The following is a 19,912-nucleotide window of genomic DNA, read 5'->3' on the forward strand; positions in this document are numbered from 1 at the left end:
ATGAATTCTTACTGTGTATTCTGAAGTCTGACATTTCTGTTACACTTAAATTTGATCTCAGATTTCTTTGCTTTTCATTTTACCCAAAGTTGATATTTTTTAAAGGTTGGCATTTGTTACGTCACATTTGGCTTTTACCCATCACTTCAAGAATTCTTTGAGCCAGATATTGACATTGTATCATTTTTCAAACTAGAAAAAGAAGAACAAAAGAGAAAAACAAGATACGAGGAGAAAATGAGAAAGGAATAGAAGTCACAAAATAACTGTCAGATGGAAGAAGTGAAAGGTGTATTTTTCTGTTAAAATTTAACTTCGTGATGCCACTGTCCCTTTTGAAGATTGTCGGGATCCTTGGTGATGTTCCTATAGCCCTCTGAGAAGGGTTGTAAATGATTGAGGGAAGAGAGGAGGAATGATGTTTCCCAAATCTGAGTGTTGGTCACGTGACTTCAAAGCCAATTTGTCATTCAGGGAAAAGATAAGTTGATGTACTTTTGTCTTCAAAAGAGACCACAGGTACTGATTCCTTGACTTATGGGCCCACAACAATAACTCATGCCAAAACTATGTTCTCAAAATTAGGTTTGCAATCCCCGAAGTGCTTACAGAGGTGTTGCAAGGTCAAGATTATTTCCATAATAATTCTAATATGTCACTTGCCTTTGTCACATGCATTCATTCATGGGTGTAGAGTGTTTTCTGACATGCAGTAGTACAACAGATTTAATACAGAAACAGATAGGGGAATCTAGCTGTCTTCTATTAAGCCAGACATTACAGATACTTGCAAAAATCTAAAACAGTATCACTCTTCTCTCTAAATATTTTCTTTATTTTTGAAAACATAGCGATTTTTCATAGGAATATATTGTTTATGTTAACATGTAAAGGGGTTATTGATGTTACTTTAAATGAATTGATAAATATTTCTTAAATGCCCTGGTTTTGTTTCTGATATGGAAATTCTTGATAGATATAACTCACATAAATGAGAACTCTTTGGTATCTTCCATAATTTTTAAGAGTGCTGAAAGGGTCTTGAGACCCAAAACAGGAGAACCCTGAACACTGGTCAGTTTCTACTTCCAGCTTGAACTAAAGAGTTATTACATATTTGATACTCTTCCTTTCCTGCCCACATAAGGATTACCCTTCTAACTTAATCCTCTGCTTGACTATAAACCTTGTGTTTACATTGTTGGCAAAATACAGATTTGATATTTCCCTAAAGTTCCTTTGAAAATATTTATCTTGAAGTTGCTTTCATTTTACCTAATTTTTTCACCTTTGAGTTTTTAACCATGTCTTAGATTCCTTTTATTAACTTTTATAATCCTAGTCTTCAAGGAGTATTTTTTTTTCTTTGTGTTTAAATGAACTCATTGGACAATGGGCCATGTGCAATTTTTAAATGCTTCCTTAACAATTATTGTACAGAGTTATATTTATCTTAGCTGTGGTATTATGTCCTTTTACAGAAGGCAGAGGCTCAATTGTTAGCTCAATTTAGAGGAAACTAAACACTGAATAGATAGAATCACTGCTCATGAAACTCATATAAAACTGAATAGTAAGCCAGTCTGATGTTTTGCTTTTGATCAAAATTGGTTTTGCTCCCCTATTCAGACATGCTTGGAAAGTAAATTAAGTAACCTAAAGTTACTTAAATGAACAATTAAAAAATGATGAATAACCTTAAAGAGGCGATTACTTCACATGAATTCCTGTTACACCTAATTTTAAAAATTCATAATAAATGAAAATTCCTTTCACTTTACATGATCTCCTCTCCATCAAGTAATAGAATTTTACTGACCTTGTATCTTTTTAATATCTCAAATCTGATAGATCACCATTTATTACATTGTAAATGGTCTATTTTCTGTATGAATATAAGCAAGTTTCTTACAAATTTAAATAAATAAGGACCTAGTTAATATCAGCCTGATGAATCTTCTAATGATACTTTTGTTTCTTCCCCAGACTCAAGGTATCATATCCGTGCCTCAAGTAATTAGTAGTCCCAAGGTTAGCAGAATCACTAGAGAGTGGACCCTGCTTTATTATTGGCAGGCATTATGTATACTTTTCAAGCAAATCCGGTCATTGGAAAGTACAATAGCCTGGCTTGTGGAAAATTCAAAATAAGTTGTAGTTCTTCTGTCACATGTGACATTTCAGTCTGTAAATATCACATGACAGTCAGAAAATATGGGTAGCCCTCACCTCATTGAGGAATGTGTTACTGAGCATGAAATGCCAATAACTATATCCCATGAGAATGTTTAAACAATTTCAGACAACATCACAGGCAAGAAATGCCAAGATTTGTGGAACATATTTATCCATTGATCTTTGCCTGAGTCCAGGGCCCTGAAAAGGTATCAAGCATAAATTCTGTAGAGGCAGAGATCCCTGTTTGGACCTATTATACTAAAGAAAATTTTAAATCAGCACAAAAAATATACTTGTTCTTTTACACAATGGTGTTTACTCTTAAAGGGACATATGATTTTGAGCTTTTTTCTAGTACTGATAATGAACTTGTACTTATTCAAATATATTCATAATTATTTAAGTGAGCCTTAATTTTAAAAAATCCTTATATTTTAGTAACCAATGTAACTTTACGTAAAGTTTGAAAAACTTAAAAAAAATAAGCTAAAAAAAGAAAACTAAAGTCATCTGTGAAATTTAGTATTAATATTCAGGTATTTGGTATTAATTTTTTTATTTCTCTCATCTTTTTGTCAAGCCTATGGAGAAATATGCACACTTTTATGTACATGCTGGTATTATACTGCATACATTTTTCATAATATTTTCATGTCATTAAGTATTCTTTGAATATTTTTAGACTACATATATTCTACCATATGGTCATAGCTTAGTTAACTTTTTATTTTATTAATAACATTTGTGTTATTTCCAATTACACATATCCTTATACATAGCTCTGATTATTTTTTTAGGATAAATTCTCAAAAGTAAATAGTTAGATCAAGGAATAATCACATTAAAAAATTTTTTTAATACATTCTGCTATATACTGCCAGCAATGTATGAAGGGGCACATTTCCCAGGAGCTCCACTAACACTGCCAACATCTCTTTTAATGTGGCCAACTCTTCCTAAAATAAGCAAATGAAAGTTATATTTGGATATGCTTTACTGTTGTTTGGCCTTAGTCACATCTCGGGATGTCATGTGGTTAGCTTCTTAGCAATTTCTCCTCCAATTTCTTTCTAAACTAAATGCAACAGTAGTGAATAAAAAGATCCATTCCTTTCCATTAATGTGTAAAAATGTTCTTTCCAGCATTTTTACATATTAATACAAATATATAATTTTTCTTTTTGAGTGTATAGATGTTGCTAGGGTTTGTTCTATTCCTGAAAAAGTCTGAAAAAAAAATACATCCTTCTTCTTTATTACCTTCAGATTTGTTTTTTTCTCACTCTTTTGACTGAGAGAAAACAAATTAAAACACCCCTGGAACTTGTATAAGTGGTATTTTTGAGTTAAATCTATTGCTACCAATGTAAATTATTTCAGAGAACAGCAAGATAAATGGGCTCAATAGTATGATTTTTCTCATTATTATCATCACAATCAGTGCATTTTTATTAATGACCCAACACGTATGGAGCATGGTGCTAAATCCTAAGAATTAAAAAGAGAGTATAGAACAATTCTTATCTTCAGTTGATTTATTCACTAGTTGAGGATGATGGCACATATATAAAAATGATAAATTCTAATAAACACTAGCATATCCTAATTGCCCAATGGAGTCAGCCAGTCAATGCCCTTAGAGTTCAGAGAAGTGATTAGTAAACATTGGGGTAGTAACCTTTAAAAGCATTTGACCACATTTTGAAGGAGAACTCAAACTCTGAGAAGAGAAGCTGTTCCACGTGGGGGTTACAGTGCTCACAAAGGTGAGAATGCACATGACATTTTCAGAATAAAAATAATCAGTGAGTCAGCCAGAGCAGTTTATTCAGTATTACAGTAGGAGAAAAATCTCATGTTTGGCTAGCCTTGGCTATCTAGATAAGCAGTATGGACCTAAGAGAGGCCCGTTGGAAATAGAAAACCATTTAAAGTTTTATAACAAGTGAATTTAGAAATAATTTAGGGAGGAGGCACCTGGGTGGCTCAGTCGGTTGAGCATCCAACTTGGGTTCAGGTCATGATCTGGCAGTTTGTGAGTTCAAGCCCCACATCTGTCTCAGGCTCATTGCTGTCAGCCTGTCAGCGCAGAGCCTGCTTCTGATCCTCTATCCCCCTCTCTCTGCCCCTCCCCTGCTTGTGCTGTCCCCAAAAGAAAAGGATATTTTAAAAAGAAATAATTTAGGGAAATTTTTAAGGTATTACTATGAAAAATATTAATACCAGCATGGGATAATTATGGCCTAGACTAGCTAGATGCAGAAGAAACTAAAAACAGGCGTAATGCTAGAGCCATTAGGATAGAAAAGTCCACTGAACTTGGCAACTGATTAGATATAAAGATAAGAGACTACTAGGAGCTTATTATTCAACTGTGCTTGTATCAGGGATTTATAATGAATGAGCCTGCCCTCAACCAAGTACATAATATAGAATCCCACTGAGAAGAGTGTGATAAACTCTACAGGAGGCTACAAAGTAGCTGAAACAGCTTTCCAGGTAAATCAGCCCTTGAGTTTTGACTTCAGAGAGCAGTTGAATTTTGCCAGATGGGAAAGGGGGGGAAATTCGATGAAGAGGGCAAAAGAGGGGAAAATATGACTCGAAATTTTAGATCTACATGATTGGAGAAAGATAATAACACAAACCATGATAGAAAAGTCTAGCAGCAGAGATGTTTTAGTTGGAAAGATAATTCAGTTTAAACATTCTTCAAAAAAAAAAAAAAAATATGTACAGGATGTTCACCAGTCTGGAGGCATTTGGGACACCTCCATGAACGAAACAGGCAAAAATTTTCTGCTTTCATGGAGTTTACATTCCAGTATATGGAAATAAATACACAGTTAGAGGTATAGTGTTCACCAAAGAATTTTGTTTCATTGTGATGTTTGTTTCTTTATTTCTTTCTGTTTTCATTCGTACCAATAATATAAAATACACACAAAAGAAAGCATGGGTGACTAGTATCTGACTTAAGTCATCACTTAGGCAGCAAAATGTTCCAAGTAACTCTTTCCTCTAAGACTTCAAACTGTCCTCAAACTGACCTTGATGTCTACAAGCTTCAGACAAACGGCTTAGTAATTGAGAGCAATAAATTTGAATCAATCACATTTAGTTAGGAGAAAGTAGTGTAAGTGTGCTAAAACAAGCTGACCTTCTTCTAGCTTTGCATTTTTATTGCACCCTTTCTGCTCTTCACCTGCACTTGATGTTATGGTGGGATCTTCTGACCTTAGCAGTACTTCAGAAGATGTGTCTGGACTACAGTTCTTACTAGGTCTTACTGCTAGATTGCTCAAAGGGAGAAAATTATAGGAAAAATATTTGCAGGTCAGAAATAAGGGTTTTGAGTGACTAACCTTGGAAGTGAAATTTTTGTTGCAATTAAAATGCTCAGTTTAACTTAAGAAAAACTATGTAAGACATTACATTTATGCATTACATTTCAAGCTGCTATCAAGGACAGTTGAGAGATATTAAGTAATACCAATTTTTTTCTTGACACTGTGGCTGCATAGTATTCATTTCACCCTTCAGTAACCTAATATGCTGAAAAGAGACTGGACTTTATAGACTTTAAAAGTTTCCTGATCTCCATAGTATTGGGAGCCAATCTTCAGAACTCTCTCCTGATTGGTTGAAAGCATTCAGTTTGTTTCCATACAAAAAGATTTTTGGCTTTTGTTTATTTATTTATGTACTTGTTTTTTCAATCAGTTACTGTAAGTAGTTCCTTCAAGTTTTATTTTTTTATTTTTTTTATTTTTTTTGATGTTTTTATTTAGTTTTGAGACAGAGAGAGACAGAGCATGAGCAGGGGAGGGGCAGAGAGAGAGGGAGACACAGAATCTGAAGCAGGCTCCAGGCTCTGAGTTGTTGGCACAGAGCCCGACGCAGGGCTTGGACTCACAAACCGTGAGATCACGACCTGAGCTGAAGTCGGACGCCCAACCGACTGAGCCACCCAGGTGCCCCGTTCCTTCAAGTTTTAAATTATGCATATTGATTTTTTTCTGAAAACATATTTATTTAAAATTAATTTTTCTCACCAAAGCCCCAGTTATATCTAATCATGTCAAAGCAGTATGTCAAAATCACATCAAAACAGTATGATGCCAAAAGTTATCTCTAGGCACTTCCCAGGAGCTTGGAGATAATTGAATCTAATTCTTCTGATGGAACAAGATGATGGCAGTCTGAGGAGCCCATCTGAGGATTAATTGTTTTCTGGAATAGATTTTCAAATGCTAAATACTTTCATAAATTTAGTTCAGTAACAAACATTTATTAAGTGTCTAATGGGTGCTTAATCTTACAACAGACATATGAAGTCCAAAATTGAATAAGGCAGTTACCCTCAAGAACTTCATATTCTAGTAATATTTAGTCTTATTAAATTATTGTTGTTTATTTATTGTAAGGTACTTTAGATTTCTGGTTTTTCGTTATGACCTAGTCAAAACTCATTTAAATATATTATATCCCATTTTTAATTATATAAGCTATCAGGTCTCCAACTGGTAATAATTTTCTTAGCAAAATGTACGGCAAAGAGTTTCACGATTTTAGCTATCCTACAATCCTTTATAGACGAGAAAGCTAACAATTCTGACTTAAACCCAAGTTTCCAAGGAAATCTAGTTGAAAGGGCATTTTACTTCAGTTCATATGAGAGTAGAGAATGTGGAGAAATAATTTGGTGCTAATTATCATCTTAGTTGATTGTGAGATTATTATTTTATCTTACGTGCTGGGGGTGGAATTCATTCTCTCTTCTCCCTGACATTTCTCATGGATTATTCCATACCATTAATAGCTTAATAGATATATATATACTTTGTATTAGTTTTCCAGATCAAGAAATTCGTAAAGTGGCAGTTCAACAATTAGACAACCTCTTGAATGATGAACTACTGGACTATCTCCCACAGCTAGTTCAGGTAAGAACCACAGAGTTGCCAAAGGATTACAGGATTTTAATCAATAATTTTTTAAAAAGAGTTTCCAGGACACCTGGATGGCTCAGTTGGTTAAGTGCCTGACTTCGGCTCAGGTCATGATCTCATGGTTCGTGATTTCGAGCCCCGCATCGGGCTCTGTGCTGACAGCTCAGAGCCTGGAGCCTCCTTCAGATTCTGTGTCTCCTTCTCTCTCTGCCCTTCCCCCGCTCACGCTCTGTCTCCCTCTCAAAAAAGGAATAAACATTTAAAAAAATTTTTAAAAAGTTTCCACAACAGACGACATAAAAGTGATACTGTAATTTGGCAAGCCAGGAGCTAAACTATAGCTCATGTGTCAACATGGGTAACATAGAAATTCTTTAGCCCAAATTGGTAGTTACAAAAAAGGTATATAAAAGCCAAAAAAGAATTTTTTTAAAAAACAACTTCACTTATTAATTAGAACTGGAAGGGGGGGGGGTTAGAAATGCTGGTGATGAAATCTTTTCATCTATGTAGAACAATTAAAAATTAATCAAATAAATGTTATGTGAAAAACAGTCTTTTACTCATAACATATGTGTTTCTTCCCTTTCCTTAGGATGTTCTGATATTGATTATGAACCTATAAAAGTAGTTTAATAAGATAATACTCTAATTCTGCCAACAGATACTGCATTTTAGCCACAACATTAAATATCACAATGTTGGAGTAATTTTAGAAAATAATATAAATTTATATAGAAATATGAGCAAAGACTGATTTAATCTGAATATTTTGAACTATAAACAACTATACATCTTACAAATGACCATGTAATACCCAAACTACAAAGAATTTTTTTTTCCAAGTTGACTATGAAATAAGGGCTGAATAGGTAGTTCAAATATAATGGTCTTGATGTTTTTCATTTTTGTTTCATTTTTGTAACTCAGATGTGTTCTTATCTGAAAGGTCTGGTTGTAATTGCAAGCTATTTTAAATGCCAAGTGCCTCAGCTTCTGAACATTTAGGACAGAAAACTTTGAAAGTAATAGGGAAAACCTCTATCAGTGACTTGAATACCATATTGCTTTGCACATGGAATATATACTCCTCTGAAGGACTCCTAGGGAGAGAGCTGGTTTAGAAATAGTTGTACCATAGAGTTACTTCTAACAATCCTTAAAGTTGTGATTTTTCTATACTTACCAGGATAGTGTGGTGAAAATAAAAATTAATCTAACTTGTAGGAACACTATTCATCTCATGCCTCATGAGTATGGGCAACATGCTCTATCTTACCCTAATCAAAAAAATAAAATAAAATAAAATAACCTTTTACAAAATTTTTTGAAATGACAGTCTGAATCAATACACTTGGCATCAGGAATATTGCTGAGAGCCATAAACCTGCAAGTCTAAATTCATAAGAAAAGGTGCACACAGAATCCAACAGCAAATGCACAGAAGTACAATTAGGAAGCACTGAGTTACTCTCTAATTAAAAATGAAGATTATAGAGGCACATTGGTTAAGTGTCTGACTTCGACTCAGGTCATGATCTCACAGTTCATGGGTTCGAGCCCCGCATCAGGCTCTGTAGTGTGTGGAACCTGCTGGGGATTATTCTCTCCTCTTTGCTCTCTGTTCCTCCCCTGCTTGTGCTCTCTCTTCTCTCTCTGTCTCTGTCTCTGTCTCTCTCTCTCTCTCTCTCTCAATAAATAAATAAATACATACATACGTACATACATACATACATACATACATAAGTAAAAACTTACAAAAATTTTTTAAAAAAATAAAAATGAAGATTATAGGGGCACCCGGGTAGCTCAGTCAGTTGAGCATCCAACTTCAGCTCAGGGCATTATCTCGCAGTTTGTGAGTTTGAGCCCCACATCCGGCTCGCTGCTGTCAGCCTGTCATCGAAGAGCCCACTTCCTGTCATTGTAGAGCTAGCTTCCCATCCTCTGTCCCCTTTTCTGCCCCACCCCCACTTGCACTCTCCCAAAAGTAAATAAATGTTTGAAAAAAAGTGAAATTTATAAAATGATTTGAGGTGGAAAGAAATGGCTAGAAAGATAAAATTAGGAAGAATTTTCAAAACATTTATTATAGAATTTGCCATTAAACTTCCACGTTCTCTCCTGCCTTCAAAAGTTTAAAAACATAAAAACTCTTGGGCACCTGGGTGGCTCAGTTGGTTAAGCATCTGACTTCGGCTCAGGTCATGATCTCATGGTTCATGAATTTGAGCCCCGCATAGGGCTCTGTGCTGACAGCTCAGAGCCTGGAGCCTGTTTGGATTCAGTCTCCCTCTCTCTCTCTGCCCCTCCCCTGTTCACACTCTGTATCCCTCTGTCTCAAGAATAAATAAACATTAAAAAAAATTCAAAAACATAAAAACTTTTGAAACAAAAAATTCTACCCCATTCGTTATTTTCTTGAAGTGTGTTATTTTATGTATTATCTTGTTAGCATTATGCAGGATATATTAAAGCAATAAGATAAAACTGTAAGACCATAACAAAAACAGGACATATTGTTCATAGACAGAAAGCAATTAAGACACAGACCCAGAAGTTACTGCAAACCACAGGTCAACACCATGTGGGTAGGTTCCAAGAACATTTCATAATAATGCAGTGTGCACCAGAAATATTGCCTGCCTCCCTCCTAGATGGTGAGGTAGCATTTAGGGGAAAAATTGTATCAGTACACAGAGTGATGCTTTATAGTTTAGAAACAATGAAGCAATTTAAGAGCAACAAGTAGTTATTACATCAAGAAGAAATAATGGGGAAATCTAAAAAGAAAAGCATGGAAGTAAATTCCAAGACACCTCTCTTGCTCATGTGCTTATATGATATACGATTAGGTCATAAACACAATTTATGACCTAGTCAGCCCAGTATTAGCAAGTAAGTGAAAGAAAGCCATAGCTGCAGTTTAAGACAACATACATTATGATCTTTATACATTCAGACAGCATCAAGAGTTTATGCAAATTTGTTGAAATCATCTTTGGCACTCTTATACCTTAGGAATTTATAAACTTTCTCATCCTTGAGTATGGTCAGCATATTGAGGTATTTCTTCCGGTGTGTATCTGAATGCATGTTGTGCCCACTTTTATCTGTTGTCTGTACTATAGTATAGGACCTGGCTTAAATTCTGCACTATAGTATGTAATCTGGCTTAAATTCTGTGTATGAGTGTCTGTGTGTGTGTGTGACTTAAATGGCTATTGAGCAGCTAAAGATAGAAGACTTGCTTCTTAAGCAGGGATGGAAACTTTTATCAAGAGAGCCTGGTTTTCACTTTCACAACATATTTGAATTTCTAGGATGATGATGGGGCCCAGGTACTGTACTGCATGCTGATAGTGAGGTCCCTGCAGAGTACAGGTGGAAGTCTGAATTAGGTCCACAGGATATTAGGGGCTGCCATTGCTGTCTGTATTTTCCACCAGGTTGGGTATCCTAGAAACTCCTAAAGAGCTGTTCAGAGTGGAGATGAGGGAAAGGATTGGGGGATGGGTGGCTTAGGGTGGCAACAATCAGCTTTGAAACCTCTAAGTAACGTGTCAAGTTCTGCAGGTTAATACTGACATATCAATTGGTGATTTCAGCTAAGGCTTTGAATATGGATTAATTTCATTCCCCAAAGCAGACAAATATCTATTGTTTAATAGTGACATTTTTATATCTAGGACACTAATCACGATATTATTTACTTTTGTGGGTTCCAGGATTCTCGTAGGCATGGTTGAACTCCATCAACCATCTGCTCTATTTATTATCCTGTGATACTAAAGCATAAATAAGAAAGAGACTACACAAATCCAAATTGTGTGATGTGTGTTTTATGTTATTATACACCAGCTAATAAGGTTATCAAATATGATATTAACATTTTGTTAAGATGTTTATGCTGTTTCCCCTTGTCTTTTCCTTAATTTTTTTTTCAATGTTTATTTATTTTTGGGACAGAGAGAGACAGAGCACGAATGGGGGAGGGGCAGAGAGAGAGGGAGACACAGAATCAGAAACAGGCTCCAGGCTCTGAGCCATCAGCCCAGAGCCTGACGCGGGGCTCGAACTCAAGGACTGCGAGATCGTGACCTGGCTGAAGTCGGACACTTAACCGACTGCGCCACCCAGGCGCCCCACCCCTTGTCTTTTCTTAAGCCTCTTAAGTCCCTTTGTAGTCTGCTATAATTTTGCTACTGAGAAGAGAAGTAAGTAATTATATCTCTTACTTCAGGCTGCCAAGTTTGAATGGAACCTTGAAAGTCCTCTAGTACAACTCCTATTGCACCGTTCATTGCAAAGCATCCAGATTGCCCATCGTCTTTACTGGTAAGATTAACTAAAATAAAATAGGACAAGATGACTTTTTTTTTAATTGTCAAGTTCTCTCCATAGAGCTTTGGAAGAAGTGGAAGATTTCTTCCCTTGTCATTGATATAAACCTCTACTTAAAACTCTGCCAAAGTTGAGTGTTTGTCAAGGTTATTTTTATTTATGAGTATAATTTAACTGTCATTGTCTTCAAATTCTCCCCTTTGTACAGTTGCTTATGTTTACATCCAATCAGAATTTTAAATCTGGATGATAGCTTTCCTGTAGTTTTAAATCACCTGTGCTATTTGTGGTCATATCTATTCATTGAAGATTTCAGTATAAAATCTACTTATGAGATAGTGGATGTTTGGGAAGAATGTGTGCTTTAAAAGTAATTTTTGTACAATTCAGTGGTAAATAGTGAAGGCTAACATATACTTGGTGTTGCAAATCCCTAGGGTACTCAACTTTTCTCCAAACATAAATTTTGAATGTTGTTAGTGGAGAAATAAGACTTAAGAGATATTATCCTCCATTATCTTCTTCCATTATCACCTATTCTTGATCCTATTGAACACGATGTTCATTGGATGCCATACTTCCTACTTTTATTACTAAACTTGTGGACTCACCTTCATGGTAAAACTTTTAATTACAAATATCAATGATCCACAAATTAAATAGACCTATCTTTTGTCCTCACATATGTATGGCAGGCATCATTTACTAGCTTCAATTGCTAGTGAAGAACTTTAATTAGTAGAAAAAAAGTCTAACTTTTGAGTATGTTTTTCTGCTTCGAGGAATGTTACCCATATTGACACCACTCTTCCCATGAAAATAACTCAAGCATTTCATAGCAAAGTAGAGGTACAAGAAACTATCAACCACCAGTGTTTATTCTGATGTTCATTTTTATTTTAAATACCTAATATAAAAAGCAGAACATTTTCCTCTACTATGTCAGTATAGTGAGGCATCACACACATGACCAGCACTGGGCCAGTCACTGAATAGACTCTTAGATCAAGCTCTAAATGAAGTCTTACGCTCCTCAGGTTTTCAATCAGCTGCTACCTAGCTAGGGGAAGTTAAGTAGATACACTTGGTGGTCTTCTGCTCTCATAGTAAAACTAGAACTCAGTCAAACTCAGTGGTTATTTCCTTTAAAACTTCACTTATTTTTTGTGCTTTTCACTTTTTTTGACATGTGTTTATGAAAATTAAAGCATGTTAAAAAGTGACATGACCTGATAATGATCTTGATTTAAATATTTGAACCAAAATATAATATGTATATAAAATATAATTCAAAAAGATATCTTTAAAAAGTAGAATAAAATATTAAGGACTTCTCTACTAGAGTAATGATTGTTGTAATACATGTGCCCCCAAAGTAAGTCCTTCATTTGCTAAAGTAGCATGAAAATTGGAGTCATTTGAAAGGCAACAGTGAATGCAAACAAAGTTGTAAATCAGTGTCATACTTGGAAGTTCACAATAAATTTAATTATGTCACTCTTTCCAAAGAATTGCGAGGAAGGTCTTTCACTGTATAATTCTCACCCTAATGAAGAAAAGAAAGAAAAAAAAACAAAGCCCATTTCACCTCTCACTGATTCAAAAAGAGAGTAATATAGAAGGAATAGAAAAGAATATAAATTACAAATGAAATGTTTGTTCTTGAGTGCTTAATTTGTAAGAATATGGGAAGAGGAAAATGAAAACAAGGAGGGAGATTTTAAAATCCCTACATCCTTTTAAACCTTAAATTTAAAAAGTATCAGGAAAAATATCCTAAGCATGAAATAATATTAATCATATTTAAAACATGGCCTGGAGTTTAAAAAAATACCTTTCACCTAGCATCAAGCTTAGGGAATATTTGTATATAGAATGTTTGAGTTAAAATGTTAAAGATGCAGCTCAGACCCTCCATGATACACTTAAACAAATAAATCCATACAATTTAATGATTTTATTTTTCACTTGGATGAGCTCTCACTTCCTCAGATTCAGCATGTTCAACATGGAACTCAACATCTTGCCCTGCTCACCCAGAGCTTGGATCTTCCCTGTTCCTCACTAACATGTCCAATTGTTTACCAAGCCCTGTAACTCCATATCTCTTACATAGCTCTATCACCTGACCTAAGATGAGCATTTCTCTGTTTAAGGTAAAGATTTTAAAATATATGTTGTTTTTGTTTTTTAATTAGAGACTCAGTATGCTATAGGATCTGTTGTAAATTGTGCAGCAATGCTGCCATCTTTCATACTCTTAAGTCTGACTGAATAAGCCCCGAGAGAGAACCAGTTTGAATCAAAATCTGTGTGGTGGGGAACCATTTTATAACATGGATCCTTTATAAATTCTTACTTAAGTCACATGTTACAAAAATCTGAAAGTGTTCCCTTCAAAGTATAGGGAAAGCCTGAGGTGAAGCTCCCATTTTCAAACTCTAAGTGAAGCAATTTTGTTTCTGTACAGTACTAATACTAATTTTTGCTAGTATGGTACGTGGTGTTTGAAAATATTCAATAAATTATTATTGAATGAATGAATGGGATTAACTTGCCTGGGTCCAGCTGTGCACATGCAGACTTGTGACAGAAGGGGGCAGAAGAGGGCTGCTTGAGCAGTCAGTCAGACTTGATGTCAAACCAGAGCTGGCAAGGAAGGCTAGGGCAATTTCAGGGGATTGATGCCTATCACTAGTAAAGTCAAGAGTGGATTGAAGGGAGAGTGTGAGCGGAAGTCACGAATTAGGGCTCAAAGAACAAGTTGTTTCAGCAGTGTCTGCTGGTCCTGAATGACTTAAGACAATGGTATTTCTGGCACCACAAGGGGTTCCCAAGACAGCAACGGCATTGAAGGATCAAATCCTATGAGCTTTAATCTGCCACTCATAAGATTGAGATGATGCAAAATCTGCCCATTCATTTTCTAAACACTCAGTCCTAAACTTTTCTCCTCTAGAATTTTGGGGTAATTTCTCAAAGGAGGAAATACTCTAAATAAAGCAAAATAATGTGGACATGTTGCATCATGTGATTTGAAGTCACACATGTCCCTCTCACCCCTTCTCCTAAATATATCACACCTGATACCTGAAATTTTATCATTAGTGAGTCATTCCTTTAGGTTAAGTATTGTTCCCTCCCAGAAGTTTTCTTCTAATGTGTATGTATATATGTGTATATATGTTCAGATCATAGTGCTTGTGATGAATTAGGTTAGCATTTGTTCATTTATGTGACAAACATTGAGATACTAGACACTGTTGAACTATTAAGGATAAAACAGAACAGTCCTTGCCTAGACAAGCTCACAGGCTATGTGGTGGGAAGAAACTAGAAGGAGAGAACTGACAACAAATTCTGTCCACCTTACAGTAATCCATCCAAAATGTAACGACAAGGTAGAGAGACAGGGCTGGCCATCAAGTAAATAAAAAAGCCTAAATGTGCACTCCCATTCTGTCAGAGTTAAATATCGATACAGGCATACAAATGTATACACAAAGGAGGTAAGTGCTCTCTACTTTGGTATCTGAAACACTCCCTGAAGAAAGAGTAAAGAGCTGTACTTTACGGAGTTATCACAGTGTAATAGAGCATGCATAATACAGAATCAATAGAAGGTTTTAAAGCCTCAGTCCTTTACCTTCTAGGATCATTACATTACTACTAATTCACCTTTTACTTTTACAATGTAATGAATAATAAATTATTGCTTTACTTTTTTTATAAGGTAGAGATATGGCTTGCTGTCGTTTAATATTGATCTCTTATAATCGTCTTTCATGTATTGTTCTCAGAAAAGTATACAAAGGATAAAATCTCTCCAATAAAGCAATTTGCTAAGCTAACAATAGCTATTCTTTACCTCAACCAACCTGAAAAAAAGTGATGGATATTTTTAAGAAAGTTTACGTTTTATGTTATAATCGGTAAAATGCATTAGCATAATTTTCTAGTTAAGGCACAATAAAGGAACAGCTGGGTTTTTTTTTCTGTTTTATTTATATTTTATGTTAAGTCTTATATAGTTCTTTAAATAAAAAGATTTTAAAAACAGAATGTAATTTTAAATTAATTATCTTATCATTTGTGTTGTTATTATTATTATTATTTTAATGTTTATTATTGAGAGAGAGAGAGAGAGCACAAGCGGGGGAGGGACAGAGAATGAAAGGGAGACACAGAATCTGAAACAGGCTCCAGGCTCTGAGCTGTTGGCACAGAGCCCGATGCGGTGTTTGAACTCTGGAATGGCGAGATCATGATGTAAGCCGAAGTTGGACACTGAACCAACTGAGCCACCAGGTGCCCCATTTGTTATTTTTTTAAATTAAATACATATGAAAATAGAATTTTAGAATCTTAAACAAAGTTCTATCTCAAATGAATACAATAGCCAGGAATAAAGGTCAACCTTAAATTTATCCATAGTTTAAATTATTTCCCCTTCAAATTCTTCTATTTTGTTTTTTTTAAAAAGTCAAGAGCTATAAAAATGAACATTTTGTGCATACATACTGACCTCAAATGTTGTAACTTAGACCAGATCTGGCCTTTGGGAACTGAACTTTCTAATCCACTCTCCAACAATTTTCAGTAGAATAGACACTGCCATTGTATCACTGCTTCCTTAGATAGTAATCTGGTGTCCCTATAATAATATCAGTCTTCCTCTGTCATTGTTAATGCTAAAGATTTGGGGTAAGTCCTTGAAAAACAACACTATGCTGCTTAATTTTCACTGTTTCCCAATCAGACTGCAGCCTTAATTTAGCTAACAAAATATATGGTCAACAAAAAGGCATTCTGTTTAGTAATTGTCTTTGTCTTTTAATAATATTTGAATTTGGCTTCCAAAATAAATAGACTAATAAATATTCATAGAGTTATAGGATTTGGGAGTCGAATGGAGCCTTAGAAATCAACTGCTATAGCACTTTTTTTTTACCCAGTAAAGGATTTCAACAAGTGATTCTTCCAATTACAATCATCTAGCTAGCTAAAGAATTGAGATTAAAATATCTTTTTTTAATGACATCTAATACCCAATTCAGGTCTCTTGGCAATTCAATATCTACTTCCAAAGAAAGTACAACTCAAAGAATTCATAAAATGTTTGTTTGTCTTTCTATCCATAATTAGGTACTCATTAAAATACTAAAGTAGTGGCTTTTCCTTAACTTTAAAGCAAAACTGAAAAGAAAACAATATAGTAAATTGAGATCTCTATATCTAATACTCAGAAGTTTTACGTATGAGCATGACTCACAAGTACTATCAATTATAATATTAATTAATAAGTGTGTGTAGTAAGCTCCAAAAACACTGTATACTTGAAGGAGTTTTGAAGGAAACAGTAGGTTTTTCGCAGAATTTTTCTTATGTGGTTCCTGATTCATACCTAAAACATTAAATCTGTTCTCTTAGTTTTACTATGAAGCCATGAGTGATAAGAAAACAATTTCTGAGTAATTTTCTTAGTCTCAGTTTGTACTTATTGTTTAATACATACTATATAAAAGCAAGACTTTATATTATAAAAAACCAAGACTCAGTTTTTTCAAAAACACTATTTACTTAAGCAACCAGCAATATGCTAATGCAATTCAAATCATCCCATTTCATAAAGTTAAATGAGTTAGAAAATAAATTCCCATGCTCCAGTCCAGAACTTGGCAATAATAAAATGTAAGTAAAATTCATCTTTAGTTTCCTTCTAAGTAAAATACCCAGTAAGCAATTAGACATAGAAGCCTAAAAAGCAGGAGAAAGATCTGGACTGGTAACAGAATGGGAATGTAGTAGCACATTGATAGTACTTGCCGGGATTCCATCTTATGGTTCAGTTGTCCCCTGGGTTTGGAGTTCTCACTCAGATTCCCTGTACCTATATCCAGAGTTTTTAAAAAAGAGAGAAAACCAGAGCATCATATCAAAAGTATTTTCAGATGCCAGGTCTAGAGGCATGCCACTTTTGCCTACATTTCATAGGCCAAAATCAGTAACAAGGCTCTACCTACATGCAAGAGAATATAAGAAAGTGGACCAAGTATCTAGCTATGTACAGAAGCAAAATGCTGCTTGATCTGGTAAACCCACAGCATTGTCTGCCATGGAGGTGAAACAATGTGGATGACTCCAGAAATTTGGCCATCAAGAAATCTGGCCAAGAGAAAGAGGACATGGAAGGAAAACCAGTATGCACCCTCATATATATTAATTGGCTTTCTTTTCAAAAACTAAGATTAATCTCAACAGACAAAAAAGACTATTGCCTAACTACCTGATTAAGAATCATCATTTTGGCAGACATCCTCTAAAAATGTCTTTTGTCCAACAATTCTGTATTTCCAAGTTGACTTAACATATGGGTATATTTTTAAACCATTTTATCTAGATAGATCATTATTAAGTTTTTTATGTAGCTATGCTGGGTAACTGGTGTCTCAGCCCAAGAGGTCCAAAACTGAATTAAATATCCCTATGCTCCCTTTCTTTTTCAATCCTTGCCCACACTGTGCCCAAACCTCGTTTTTTGTATTCAGTATCCTGGTTAACAGCCACTACCAAGATATCCAACACAGAAAAATTATCCAATCACCTTCCTCATTTAATTAGTCCTTAAGACCTAACTATTGCTTCTCCTAACAATGTCTTAAATTTGTCTCTTTTTCATTTCTATGCCTAGCACCTTAGCTCAAGCCTTTTTACCAAGATCAAGTCCAGTATTACCTACTTGGACTATTGCAAGTAGAAGGCCTTCTAATTTTTGTTTGTTTTTTTCCTCCTCCTCCTCCTCCTCCTCCTCCTCCTCCTCCTCCTCTCCTTCTCCTCCTCCTTCTTCTTCTTCTTCTTCTTCTTCTTCTTCTTCTTCTTCTTCCTCTTCCTCCTCCTCTTCCTCCCCTTCTCCTTCTTCTCCTTCTCTTTCTACTCCTCCTCCTCCTCCCCTCCTCCTCCCTCTCCTCCTGTTCTTATCTATCTCCAGCCCATCCATACTCCACATGGCTCTTGGTATAATCTCTATGTAATACAATTTGGTCCAGAACTCATAAAGTACGGTATCGTTCCAGGGTAACACACAGATAGCTAGCATAATTCTGTAATTCCAATTAAATATGACCTTGAAATACCTTTTCATAATTTCTACTCTGCCTACTTTCCACCCCCATTTTGTATGGCTTTCTACATCCAAACATAGACTTCTCTATTCCCAAGTTGTTACTCAAATTTTCAGAGATCTTTCATGCCTTGATTGCTTTATACATGGCATTTCTCTCTTTTTGAAATGCAGTTGTCCTGTTGTTACACAGAGTCCTTTAGGACTCAGCTCAACTTTTTATCCTCTTTGAGGATGTCTCAGCCCTTGTACCCACTACCGATATAGTTCTTAGCATATTATATATTTTGCTTACTTCACCATTTACCTTTTCTTTAAAATATTTTGGGCTGCAAGTAACAGAAAATGCTGATTTAACTGGCTTTAACAATATGAAAAATTAATTATCTCATATAACAAGAAGTTCATTAGTTGAGTGGTTCCAGAGTTTTTTTTATTGCAGCAGCTAACCAATTTTATCATAAACCCAGTTTCATTTCCAATGTGTTTACTTGTTTTTAGTCCAGATCATGGTTACAAGGAGACTGCCACAGGTTACACCATGTAGCAAAAGAAAAGGGGCCGATTCTTCCTCAATAAAAGAAATTTTCTTATAAACTTCATAGCAGAGTTGAGTTCCTTTAAGATTTGCCAGAATTGGGTCACATGTTATCCTGAGCCAATCACCTGATTAGATGGCAAGCAGGTAAACTGACTTAATTGGTTTAGAATATTTATAATATACCTCTAAAGTCATCATCTTCCCTGAAGATTTTGATATGTGAACAAAATCTGATTCTTTTTCAGTTATGAAGGGAAGACTAGGTTTCGTTTAGACAAAACCCTATGTTCTCTTTCTGGATTGTGAGACCCTACCTTAATCATCCATCCTTAACAGCAAACATTGCACATAGCATATGTAATTGGTATTTAATAAACACTGTTGAATGAATTTAAAAATTATTATGCCACATACATTTATACTCGCTACAGGTTAACTTTTCTTGACTACTTACTGTACTTAAAACAGCATATAATTATGTCATATTACACTAAATGAGTCATATTATAGTAAAATCATATTATATTAAATGTATAAGTTGACCATTGGTACTCTAATAATCACTTTTGCTCTTTTTAAAAAAAATGAACTTCCCTAGCTCTCTGTAATTGGGGGAAGTTGAGTTACATGACTTACAGATAAATATGATCCTTTGGAATAAGAGTTTTTGAAGAGCTATCACATGTTAACCAATGATTGGGTCTACAGTGTGAAGTGCTTTATATTGACTTAACTATGCTGTTTCTTGAAACCCTGATTAAAAATAAAAAGTTATAC

The 19,912-nt window shown here is 35.0% G+C and overlaps 1 protein-coding gene across 6 annotated transcripts in view; it reads left to right on the top strand.

Annotated features, from left to right (window-relative positions):
- The window catches only part of PIK3C2G (phosphatidylinositol-4-phosphate 3-kinase catalytic subunit type 2 gamma), a 355,118-nt gene that overhangs the window by 148,073 nt on the left and 187,133 nt on the right, over positions 1 to 19,912 (top strand). For all 6 annotated transcript variants that reach the window (XR_007154196.1, XM_047868249.1, XM_047868251.1 and 3 more), the window contains 2 exons: positions 7,031 to 7,124; positions 11,374 to 11,468. Coding sequence is in view for 5 of the 6 variants with exons in the window: in XM_047868249.1 (XP_047724205.1) it covers positions 7,031 to 7,124; positions 11,374 to 11,468 (189 nt within the window). In the remaining variant the exon portion in view is untranslated. The remainder of the gene's footprint in view (positions 1 to 7,030; positions 7,125 to 11,373; positions 11,469 to 19,912) is intronic.

This window comes from Prionailurus viverrinus, chromosome B4 (genome assembly GCF_022837055.1).
Source record: "Prionailurus viverrinus isolate Anna chromosome B4, UM_Priviv_1.0, whole genome shotgun sequence".
Classification (NCBI taxonomy): domain Eukaryota; kingdom Metazoa; phylum Chordata; class Mammalia; order Carnivora; family Felidae; genus Prionailurus; species Prionailurus viverrinus.